This window comes from Artemia franciscana, chromosome 12 (assembly GCF_032884065.1).
Source record: "Artemia franciscana chromosome 12, ASM3288406v1, whole genome shotgun sequence".
NCBI classification, from domain to species: domain Eukaryota; kingdom Metazoa; phylum Arthropoda; class Branchiopoda; order Anostraca; family Artemiidae; genus Artemia; species Artemia franciscana.
In genome coordinates this window covers 38,491,016-38,503,827 of record NC_088874.1, presented here as the reverse complement: position 1 = coordinate 38,503,827, position 12,812 = coordinate 38,491,016, and the positions used below count along the sequence as shown (strand labels likewise).

The following is a 12,812-nucleotide window of genomic DNA, read 5'->3' as shown; positions in this document are numbered from 1 at the left end:
AAGCGAGGTAAAACTCAATTAAAAGACAACAAACGAGACTGCGGCCAGTAGAGAGAAAAGATGAAAGACTAAAACAATGCGGATATTTCGCCTGTATGCAAACTAGGCGTCCTCAGCACAAGAAAAACAAAGATAAAAAAAACACACTAAACTAAAAATAAATAAAACCACCACCAATATAAACAAAATACAATTGTTGCAACTGATCCATGTAGGGAAAAGAAGCTATTAGAGTTACTTCAATGAGAACATCAAAGCAACTTAACTTGCATAAAGGCGGAATACCCGCGTTGTTTTAGTCTTTCATCTTTTCTCTCTACTGTCCACAGTCTCGTTTGTTATCTTTTCATTGAGTTTAACCTCTCTTTGTTGTTTTTTGTTATGGCTGGCCAATTCGTCTTAAGAACTTTCATAAGTTGACTCTTACCCGCTTTATTAGTAACTCTTACTTGAATTAGTAATAATTGATTGTAAATGTATGCCGAATTCGACACATAATTTAGTATACCCTTATGTTTACCTGGAGAAATCTGGGGAGGGTAAACAGGAAGGGTGTGCAAAAAGCACAGGGTGACTGACCCTCATCCCCCCATTGCACTTCCTGGCGGAAGGGTCTTCAGACGGAGATCAGCACCGTCGGTTTGGACCTTAAGGGTCTAGTGCCGCATCCTTTACCTTTTTACCTTTTGTACCCTTATGTTGAATCATTTAAATTTTGGTACTTGTTAATTAAATGAAATACACTCAAGAATTACGTTTAGGTTTTATCGCCTAAATCGGTTTCATAGCCATAAAGACAAGTGATGGGTGATACAGTGCATTGGACTTATAAAATTTGTGCTATATATTTGCACATTTAGGGGGGTGGGTGTAGGAGTTGAGTATTTGGACAGCCCGAAGTTGGAAAACAATTCTTACTTCATAATATGCAGAATAATTTTAGTCTGCTGTCTGTACATTGTATCTGTATTAGCTAAATTGGATAGTTAGTCTTCCTCTTCTTTTTCTTTGCAAGCGAAGTCTATACTTAACTAAAAATTTTTCCTCTGATTTTTCGGCCATCTCGGCTCATCTTCTTTTTCTTAAAGTCTTCCAAAAATATAATAGATCTTACCTGTTCCCCATCTATCAAGTATAACATTAGCGAAGAATTGTTTACTAACAAGCCAAAAAATTGGTATTCCGAGGTAAAAGTTGTGTCTTAGGAGTGTTGACCAGCTTAATTTCAACCTATCCAAATCTGAAGTTACTGCTTATATTCGTAACATATTTCTTGCTTCCATCGCCCAGAGCCTTCCGGTATTGTCTTATCAATTACCAACAGATGATCTGTCACCTTCTTTCCCCTCTTTTTCACCGTCTGAGATGGAGAGAAGAATCGGGAAACTAAGAAAAACAAGTATTTGCTCTTGGATTTTTGCAATTTGAACTCGGTGTAATCAGTAGCGATATTTATTATGGATCTGGAACAGTGTGGTATCTGTTTAAAAAGAATTACAAGCAAAACAGGCGGCGTGCAGGGTATCAAATGTAATAAATGGTCTCATTTTAGTTGTGGAAAAACTAAATACTCTAATGACTTGAAGAAGACCTTTGTGTGCGTAATTTGTACACAAAAAGATTCCTCAAAAATCTTTACTCTGAAAAAACTGAGATCGAAAAATAATAGTCCGAAACAGCAAAGTAACAACGATAAAATCCAGGATCAACTTAAAAAGAACACTATCTTCCCAGTAGAAAACTTGACATCTAAATCTCCAGGCATTCCTGGTAGTGCAATGAAAATTATGGATACTATAGAAAATACCACTGAGGAAAGAAATGACTGCTCAGGTCCTGATCTGAGCTGCCTCTTATGTGACGAACCGACAAAAGACAGCCCTTCGTTTGATTGTCATCTTTGCTTACACCGCATACATGTGGCCTGCGCCGCCATTGATGCAGTCATAGTCCTTGCTCTGCAGAAACCCTCGGGACGTTTCTTTCTTTTTACCTGTGAGAAGTGCTTAAACCAGGGTAATATAACCAGCTCTAAAGTTCCCAGTAATAACGTATGTGTTCAATGCAGTAGCTTTGTTACTAGTCAAACAACAAAAACCGACATAGAGTATTCTCAGTCTCCGCATACAGATGAAGAGGGTCTTACACAGATCATATTCCTGAACGACGTGTCTGCAGATTTCACATAAGGCGAGGATGTAGAAAGGCGAGAATTGCATATTTCTCCATATTTGCTTGGATTATTTCAAAGGCATCTGCCGTGATGAGTGTTGTATTCTGCCTCACAGATCTCTGTGTAAAAAATTTGCTCATGGCCTTTGTTTCATGAACTGTTGTCCTAATATGCATCTCACTTCCCACAGAAGGAAAAAGCTACGTTCCAATACTGAATTTCGAAGTTCAAAAAACGGGGAGCGAAAAATTCCACCTCTGTTAAAACATGGTTGCCAAAGACAACAATTTACTGTCCCACTTATGAGCTTGAAGCTCAAACCAGCTGTCGCAAATCAGCCAATGCAGATCCCTCCCCCCTCATACCAACCACTCCTCGTGAAACCTTGGAGAAACTGGCAAGAACCAACATCTGCCAGCCTTCCCACAATATATCCAGTACTGGCAACCAACCAGTTTGGAATTTCAAAGAAATCAAAGAATCACCCACCCCTCAAACCATGTCTTCCGAGTATCCCAACTTGGAACCGATTCAATGTGCTGGCAAGGAGATTCGAGACCGCAGTGTAAAGCCCTTCTTTCATCCCTATATATTTCCGAAAATACTATTATCAAATGTCCGGTCACTTATGAACAAATTAGAAGAGGTTGAACTTTGCTTGAAGAATGAACTGGTTGATATTGCTTGTATCTGTGAATCATGATCCGCGACTGAAGATGTTGTAGCATTTGAAGGATATGATACCTATTTCAAACCTAGAACGACACCCGATGATATTACAGTAACACATGGTGGTGGTGTTGGTATTATTTGTCGATCGTCTATAAGAAATCGAGTTCTCACTTTCAGTAATATACCAAATAAGCATGGTTTTGAAGTATTATGGTTGTGGTGCAGGCCTAAGAAGCTTCCCAAGGAAGTGGCATCACTGGTGATATGTGTTGTTTACTATCCGCCCCGTAGCCCCTATCGTAAAGACCTAGTGAATTACTTACAGAATTGTACTGACAATGTACGATCCTTGTATCCTAATGCTTGTATCATAATGTGTGGTGACTTTAATGACTTAGATGCCAAATGGCTAAGTAATTCACTATCACTTAAGCAGGTTGTCAATGTGCCCACAAGAGGTAACCGTATGTTGGATCTCATTTTTAGCAACTGTCCTGAATATTATAATACTCCAGTTACATTACCCCCATTAGGTTTGAGTGATCACCTGTGTGTTGCTTGGACACTCAATCATTTTATCCCAAATAGACAAATAAATAGTGTGGTATACAGGCCTTTCACACCTGAACTAGTAAATCTCTACAAGAAATGGCTCACAGATCGTGACTGGCGTGATATTCTCTCATTGTCTGACGGTGACAAAATGGCAAGTTTATTCTGTAAGTAACTGTTCGAAAAATACTGTGAAATTTTCCCACAAAAAAAAAATATATATGTGAAATCTAATGCTAAACCATGGATTACTCAAGAGATTCGGAATCTGATAAAAGTGAGAAACGAATTGCATTTAACTGGACCCGTAAAAGATTTCAAAAGAGTAAGAAATTTAATTGTATATAAGATAAGATGTTCACGTAAGCAGTATGGGTCTAAAATAATAAGCAAAATATATAAATCCAACCCAAGGAAGTTCCATGATTTAGTTCAGAACATTATCGACCAAAAAGTAACCAGAGTTGAAGTGAGAGATGTCAATGGTAAACCCCTGTTACCTAGTGAAATTAATGACTTTTTTGCATCAATTTGTAAAATTCATCCGCAACTAAGAAAATTACCACCGAATGATTCAGTTTCAAATATCCCTATAATAGAGATTTGTTCAGTTGCTAAAAAGTTGAAGGCACTTGATTCTCGTAAATCTAGTTATCCTAGTGAGATACCAATTAAATTGATTATTGAGTGTGCTGATCTTTTATCTACTCCTTTAACGGCAATTTTTAACCAGTGTATTATTGATGGTGTTTTCCCATGTATTTTTAAACAGGCATATGTAACGCCAATCCCCAAATGCAAGGCACCTAAAGATATAACCGAGATGAGGCCGATTTCGAAAACTCCAGCTCTCTCAAAAGTATTTGAAAGTTTTATTTTTGATTGTTTATTTGAGGACATAAATGATAATATTGATCTCCAACAATTTGGATTTAGATCCGGGCATAGTACTGTTCATTATTTGGTTTCATTGTTGGATACTATCATTAAGCACTTAGAAAATAATGGGGCCTATGTTGATGCATTATTTGCAGGCATAGTTAAGGCTTTTGATAGTCTCGATCATAATGTAGTTGCGGAAGAAGCAAAAGCTATGGGTGCCCGTCCATTTGTTGTGCGAATGCTCGCTAGTTTTCTTTTTGAAAGATCGCAGTGTGTCCAACTTCCTGATCATGAGCCATCTGAATTTGTAAGGGACTAAATTAGGCCCGCTTTCTTTTCTTATTGTTTTTAACCGTATTTTAACAACAATTCGTGAGTGTTTTGAATTTGCTGATGATTTAACTGTTTTATCACTGCGACTAAGCCCTCCGACTACTGAACAGTCTGACTTGATCAAAAACTATCATGATCTAAAAGCTGAATTAGGAAAGGTAAAACTGATGGTCAGTGAAACTAAAAGCTCTTATATGACGTTTTCCTTCCTAAAGGGTAACAACCACTCTTCTCATAATTCCATACTGCCAACAAAGAAAACTGTTAAAATACTTGGGATACTTTTGGACGATGATTTAAGATGGAATTCGCACGTTGATTATCTGACTAAAAAAGGCACCTCGCTTTTACATTCATTTTCCAACCTAAAAAAGATTTGGTACACCAACTGAGGTTTTAAAGTCTGCATACTGCAGTTATGTTAGACCTTCTCTTGAATATGCATGCCCTGCTTGGCATCCGGGATTGACAAAGGTCAAACAGATAGACTTGAGACGATACAAAAAAGAGCTTTAAAAATTACACTTGGACAAAACTACTCAACTTACGAGGATGCACTGAAACAACTCAATTTGGACTCACTTGATAGTCGTAGACATGGCTTAACATATAGATTTGGACTAAATTGTTTGAATTCCCCAGCTCATTGTCGTCTACTACCCAACCTTGAGAGCCCCCCAACTGAAGGACCAGTTACAAGACTCCGACAAATAAAAAAGAATTGTCCACAGTTACTGACTTGCTCAGCCTATAGTACTGAGAGATATCGCAAATCATTTGTTCCATATTTTACCCGTCATTTTAACAATATTGACGCTACCAATATTTAATGTTTGATTAATATGTGTTTGATTAATGTAATGTTTGTTTAAATTTTCCTGTGAGTGTTTTTGAAGGTATAAATCATTTTTGTCATGACATGCCAATGCTAGCTCCGGCTATTGTAGTGAATAAATATATTCTATTCTATTCTATTGTTATTCCTATTATTAGTGATTTCAATGACTTTTTTTCAAAGCCCTTGTCTCTTCTTTTTTTTAAGAGATTACTCAGTCTGGCCATTCCATAACCCCTTAAAAAAGAAAAATGGAAAGCTTGATTTTGAAGGTGTTCGTCCTATTTTCTCACTCCTATATTCTCTAAACTATGTGAGTGATACCTTGCAGATTGATTGAAAGAAAAATTCCTACTCCTTACTGACCTGAGGCAATTCGAGAACCTCAAATTCACTTCTAACTCCCATTACTTTGTTTCTCTTATTGACTCAATAGGGAAATTCTCGAAAAGCCTATTGATGTTTAAATTTAATTTTGATTGACCTTCAAAAAGCGTTTGACCTTGTTGCACACAATATATTACGTAAAAAATTTGTCACTAAATTCAATATTAATTTCTTCCTGTTGATATTGGTTGCCTCCTCCTTATCAAATTGATCACAGGTAGTCAAATATAAGAATTTTTATTTGTCCCTGTGCACCACGGAGTACCCCAAGGTACTCTCCTAGGTCCCCTCCTATTTCATTTATGATTCACACCCTTGCTAAGGAATTTCCTGACAAATAGAAATCTGTTGATGAACTAACAGTTGTTGAAACTTGCTATAGAAATTTTAATAAGCAACCCTTTGAGCATCTTCAATGACATTGCAGACTATCCCTTGAACTTAGAGATGTAAGTAAACTGCTTTAAATCAATGACAGTCCGAATATATTTCCTTAGAACCACACCTCATTTTGTCAACCGTATCCCCCCAGAAATTTCTAGGCCATCCTTTAGATTACTTGGTGTCACAATTTCTTCTAATTTAGAGTGGAGTGTCCATGTTCAAGATATAATACATAGAACCAATGTGTATATTTCTTTCTTTAAACTCCTGATTAAATAGTGTCCCCCTAAACTAAAAATAGTGTCCCCCTTCCATTTCTTTAAGGATTTATACTTGTCCTCCCCCGTGCTGTATATCCTTGTCCAGTTTGACACCCTGGCATATCCCGCGAAGAATCTGAAAAAAAAATTGAATCCATCCAAAAAGGGCCCAGCTTTGTGTTCCATGCTATTTTCTTCTAAGAAAAGCCTGTATGGAAACACTTGAGTAACGGAGATTTCCATTGTGTCTCGGTTTTGTAAAAATGCAATAGCAAATCCTCGCATGCAAAATATTATCCCCAATAGACACTCCTCATTCAGACTCCGACCACCTTGGGTTGCTTCTGAACCTATTCCTATCTTGTCCCCCATTCGCTGCTTTACCTTCAGATTGTCCTTTCATTACAATATATCTCGGTAAAGAAAGAAAGAAGAACGAATAAACATCCTAGGTTATCTTTGACTTATTTTTCTTATTTTATTTTATTTATTTTATTTTATTTTATATTTTAAAGCTAAGAAATGTCAGAGCAAGTGCCACAAATTAACAGTAGATTGGATACACATTTTTTTAAGTTTAAAATTAGTCTATAATCTGGTTTTGAAGTGGTTTAATTGGAAAGAAAGAAGAACGAATAAACATCCTAGGTTATCTTTGACTTATTTTTCTTATTTTATTTTATATTTTAAAGCTAAGAAATGTCAGAGCAAGTGCCACAAATTAACAGTAGATTGGATACACATTTTTTTAAGTTTAAAATTAGTCTATAATCTGGTTTTGAAGTGGTTTAATTGGAAAGAAAGAAGAACGTATAAACATCCTAGGTTATCTTTGACTTATTTTTCTTATTTTATTTTATTTTATATTTTAAAGCTAAGAAATGTCAGAGCAAGTGCCACAAATTAACAGTAGATTGGATACACATTTTTTTAAGTTTAAAATTAGTCTATAATCTGGTTTTGAAGTGGTTTAATTGGAAAGAAAGAAGAACGAATAAACATCCTAGGTTATCTTTGACTTATTTTTCTTATTTTATTTTATTTTATTTTATATTTTAAAGCTAAGAAATGTCAGAGCAAGTGCCACAAATTAACAGTAGATTGGATACACATTTTTTCAAGTTTAAAATTAGTCAATAATCTGGTTTTGAAGTGGTTTAATTGGAAAGAAAGAAGAACGAATAAACATCCTAGGTTATCTTTGACTTATTTTTCTTATTTTATTTTATTTTATATTTTAAAGCTAAGAAATGTCAGAGCAAATGCCACAAATTAACAGTAGATTGGATACACATTTTTTCAAGTTTAAAATTAGTCTATAATCTGGTTTTGAAGTGGTTTAATTGGAAAGAAAGAAGAACGAATAAACATCCTAGGTTATCTTTGACTTGTTTTTCTTATTTTATTTTATTTTATTTTATTTTATTTTATTTTTTTTACAAAACTTGAAGTTTATTTGAAAGCTAAAGAATAACAATATGTACCGATGTTAGACTGGCATCACGGAGGGTATTAAGTATCAGGCTTACGTATAAAAAAACCCAGTAAACTGTACGTGTATAACCCTTATTCTCCATGCCCGTTCATAGTTGGAAAAATTTGTGCACCAGATGTTTTCAATTATCGCAGCAAGTATAAAGTTGTTCTTGTTAGACGCTGTGCATAACAGTGAGCACAACAAAATGGCACAACTGCCATTCTGTTACATTAGCAGAGTCAGTACTTTCTCTTTAGTATAATCTGAATTAAAACAACTAAAATTCCATTGATTTTCCATTTCAAAGCTCATTTTTGGCAAAACAAAATATTGGACTTCTCCTTTTTCCGCTCTTAAACACACACCCGGGTCAGACTCTCTGGTCCACTATATGTGCACTTGAAAAAGCTGAACCAAGTCCGGTTTTATTGATAGTAGGTCTTATCATAGTTTTTTAGAAACGTTGTGACTTTGTTCTGTTGAGTCTAAGAATCTTGGGAAGGAAACTTCTAGTTTTTTTTCGCGCCGGAGAACGAATCCATTGTGAAAGAATTTATTTCATTTTATTGTAGCGCTGAAAACTTGAAAAAGGAAAGGCGACTTTTGCGTTATAGCTTTACCAGATTTTTTGCTAAATCTTCATTTTTTTTTCATAATTTAGCTTGAAACTTAGGCTGTAACACTCTTAGTTGTGGAAACACTGTGAGAGGATTAAATTGTTCATTTTTGTGCTAAAACTTGTATTTAAAAAATAATTTTGTTGTAAATGTCTATTTCTAGGAAGAATTGGAAGCCTTTAATGCAGAATACAACGCTGGAGTTCCTGTTTTGTTTCCTGAACCGTTTGTCAAAGAGGCCAGGAACTTCTTGGAAGCAGTAAAAGAGCTAGAAAAATTCCCTCAGCCGGTTACAGCAAAAATGGTAAAAAAAATGAAAACAAGTTTTCTATTCCCATGTTAGTAATTAGTAGTATCTCCTCAACTATTTTAAAATGAGCCATAGCCGCTAATCCTTTCCTCCTTTAATGATTTATGTTGAACGGCGATTTTCCTCAAGATCCAGGTGTTATTAATTTTCACAGATGAAGGTGCATGTTACATCATAGGGAATGTTTTATAAGAGATGCAGCTGCTTGTTACCTAATAGTTTCATCGATTCCTTCAAAAAACCTTCAGAGCCCACCAAATCGTGATTTAATTGGTTCTTACGTCATAGGGTTTGCTTGTTATGTAATAGGGGATGTTAGAGTCTGTTTTTCAAGATGAAAACGTTACTTAATAGCATATTTGATTGTTAGAAAAAGACCTACGAGGGCCAGGGAAAAACTCTTCAGGACCTTGTAGTCAAGATGCAAATGTTGCATGCTAGAAAGTCTTTAAAAACCTTCAGGGGGCCTGCTAGCGCGGAACCTTCAAGACGCCGGACCTGAGCGAGCAATTCTACCAGGCCTCCTGATATCCAGTTCCTACGGGGGCCCCTCTCAACCAATCCCAAAGGGGTCCTATTAGCTAATTCCATGGGAGACCCTAGCATCCAATCGCAACGGGCCCCCTAACCTAACCACCGGGGCCCTAGCATCCAATTTTATTGGGGGGGGGGCTGAGTAAATAATTCAAACGGGGCCCTAGTGTGGAATTCCAATGGAGCCCTAGCACCCATTTTCACCGGGGACGCTAACATCCAATTCCACCGGGCCCCCTAGCGAGGAATTCCATCCAGCTGACACTTATTACGTAATCGGTTTTGTTTACATTTAACTGTTACGTAATAGGACTTGTTAGAGTCGGCTAGTCAAGCAGGTAATCTCCACTTGTAAATAAGGAGGGTGGCACTCACAGGGGTGTTACATAATAATGGTTCACACATGGGGACTACGTAACGACGATGGACAAGTGGGATGCTACATAATACTTTAAAAGATTTCATTTTCTTTCCCGGTATTTTTTTCTTTCAAGGTGTTTTTTTGCCTTTTTGAGATCTCATTTTCTTTAAAGACGTTTTTCTCAGAGAACCTTTGCATTCCAAAATTTTTCCGAAAATTCGGCTTATACATTTTACATGATAACTTATTAAACGCAGGGAGAATCCCCTGTTCGTGCATACTAGAACGATTAAATGGCTCGCATGTTTCCTAACCATCATCACCAAGATGCGTAACTATCCAGCAAAGCTACTGATTTTTGGTCTATTGAACATATATGCATGCTACATTGCATTAATGCTCTAACATGACATTTACAGATTAAGTTAAATAGCAGATGTTACGTAGCATCAGCTTTAGATATTTCATTACGTAAATGATTTAGTGTCGTAGTTTTATCCTGAAACAAGAAATCGAAAAGACACAAACTTTCTACTGTAAATACAACTTATATTAATAGAAACACATTTTCAAGCAAAATTAAAAGACAGAAAAGGCACTCAAAACATAGCAAACGGAAAAAACAAAACATAAAAAAATTTTATAAGGGGTAAAGACTTATAAATAAAAAGTTTTAATAAATATAAAGTTTTATCTTGAAACAAGAAATCTAGAAGACACAGACTTTTTATTGTACAAACAACGTATATTAATAAAAACAAATTTTCAAGCATAATTAAAATCCCGAAAAAGCACTTAAAATACAACAAGCGAAAATGGAAAGGAAGAGGAAATGGAAAGGAAGGAAGATTTTAATGGAAGAGGTTTTAAGGCTATGCATATTCACACTACCGTGACAATATATGGCTAGCCCACCCTAGCAAGCAGTTCTAGAGGGGGGGGGGTTGTTATTAGATATAAATTTGAACCATATTAGGAGTTGTTTCTGATTGAAAATGCCTTGTTTATTTGGACGGGTGTTAGATTTCAGTCTCCCTCTTCCGAAATATTCTTTTAACACTTCCCACATTAACTTTAAGCTGTAGAACATATTACTTCAAGTAATTGACGCCACCTTAGCAATATGTGGCTGCACTTTGGCATCCCGATGATACATATTATCTTTCCTAAGACATTTTCTGAATATTTTCATGACAAAAGTATGATTTAAATCCAATGGTTCATGTTTTTCGCAAACCAACCCTACGTGATACACTCTGTCAATTCACGCCACTTTGCCACACGATGAATGGCCTTTATGGACCCCCTCATTATTCCTAAGATATTTTCCAATTTTTTTCATGCTGAATTGCATTAAAACCATTGGTTCATGTTCTCATTACTCAACCCTCCATGATACACCATGTCAATTCCCTTCCACTGTGCAACACTGAATGCTCCTTGGCACCCCCTCATCATTCCTAAGACATTTTTCAGATATTTTCCTATAAAAAATCATGCATTAAATCCATCGGTTAATGTTTTTCGCAAACCAACCCTTCAAGGTACACCATGTCTATTCACACCACCATGTCACAGTTTTATTGTTCCTCTGGCACCCACTGGCACCCTCCAAAGGCATCATTCAGGTGGTCAAAAAAGCGGATTTTTAATATAGTAGGAACGGTTACTGAGATTAAATTGAAATTTTCAGGGGATGCTTTTAGGATTTTGAACTAAGTTATAATACGCTGCATGCAACCGGGTTCCAATAGGGCGTATCTGCAATATATCAAGCACAACTAAAGATATAAATTTGAAACTTTCAGTGGATGTTGAGGGATATGTTGAACTGAATCAAAGGACTCTATTTTCAATCCAAAATATGCAAAGGGTGTACCTGCAGCATGTCAGGAATAGTCGAGGTTATTTAGTTGGAGCTTTCAGGTAATTTTGAGGGAGATGCTGAACAAAGCCAAAATCCCGTAGTTGCATCCAAGGTGTCAAAATGTTGTATGTAATATTTCAGAAAGAGCTAACGGTATCAATTTGAAACTTTCGAAGAATTTTGATGGGGGTATTGAACTAAATCAAACGACACTGCAGAACTACAGGTGTTCAAAAGGGAATATATCTCAAGAATAGATAATGGCATCAAGTTGAAACTTTAAGGGAATCTCAAGTGGGATATTAAACTGGATCAAAAGACACTGTGCATCCATATATTTAAAATGTTGTATATGCAAAATCTCAGGAAGGCTTAGGATATTTAGGTGAAAACCTCAGAAAATGTCGAGGGAGGTATTGGAACTGAATCAAAAGACGCTATGAATATCTATTTTATCAAAAGGGCATATCTGCAACATCTCACTAGTGGCTGAGAGTATTAATTTTAAACCTCTAGCGAGTGCTGAGAGGGATGTTTGACGAAATCAAACGACACTTATGGTGTCAAGTTTATCAAGCGGACGTGTTTTGCAATGTCTAAGGAACGGCTAAGGATATCAAGTTGAAGTTTTCATGGGATGTCAAGGAGGACGTCTAACTAAACCAAAATACACTGTCTGCATCCAGGTTGTCCAAGGATTTGGACAAAGATTGCAATGTCTCAGAAAAGACAAGGGGTATTAACTCGAAACTTTCAAGGAATGTTGAGGGGTTATTTGATTAAATCAAAAGACGCAATGTTCATGCAGGCTGTTAGAAAGACATGTCTGCTACATATTGGGAACGGATAAAGGCATTGATATGAAACTTTGATTTAATCTTGAGAGTGATGTTGGATTAAATCAAAAGATCCTATCTGTATCCAGGTTGTCAAATGAAAGTATCCATAATACATCAGGAATGGGTAGTGGCATTAAATTGAAGCTTATCGGGAATGTTCAGGAGTATTTTGCACTAAATTAAAAAGGATATCACGTGCAACTAGGGTTCAAAAGGGTGTATCTGCAATGTCTCAGGAGTAGCTAAAGATATGAAGTTGATACTGCAAGAGAATTTTGAGGGCGGAGGGGTATATATTGAACTAAACCAAAGACCCCAGGTACATTCAG

General features: G+C 36.3%; 1 protein-coding gene across 4 annotated transcripts in view; it reads left to right on the top strand.

Annotated features, from left to right (window-relative positions):
* The window catches only part of LOC136034081 (ATP-dependent RNA helicase DHX30-like), a 204,513-nt gene that overhangs the window by 31,834 nt on the left and 159,867 nt on the right, over positions 1-12,812 (top strand). For all 4 annotated transcript variants that reach the window (XM_065715201.1, XM_065715199.1, XM_065715200.1 and 1 more), the window contains exon 4: positions 8,736-8,876. In XM_065715201.1, the coding sequence (XP_065571273.1) occupies positions 8,736-8,876 (141 nt within the window). The remainder of the gene's footprint in view (positions 1-8,735; positions 8,877-12,812) is intronic.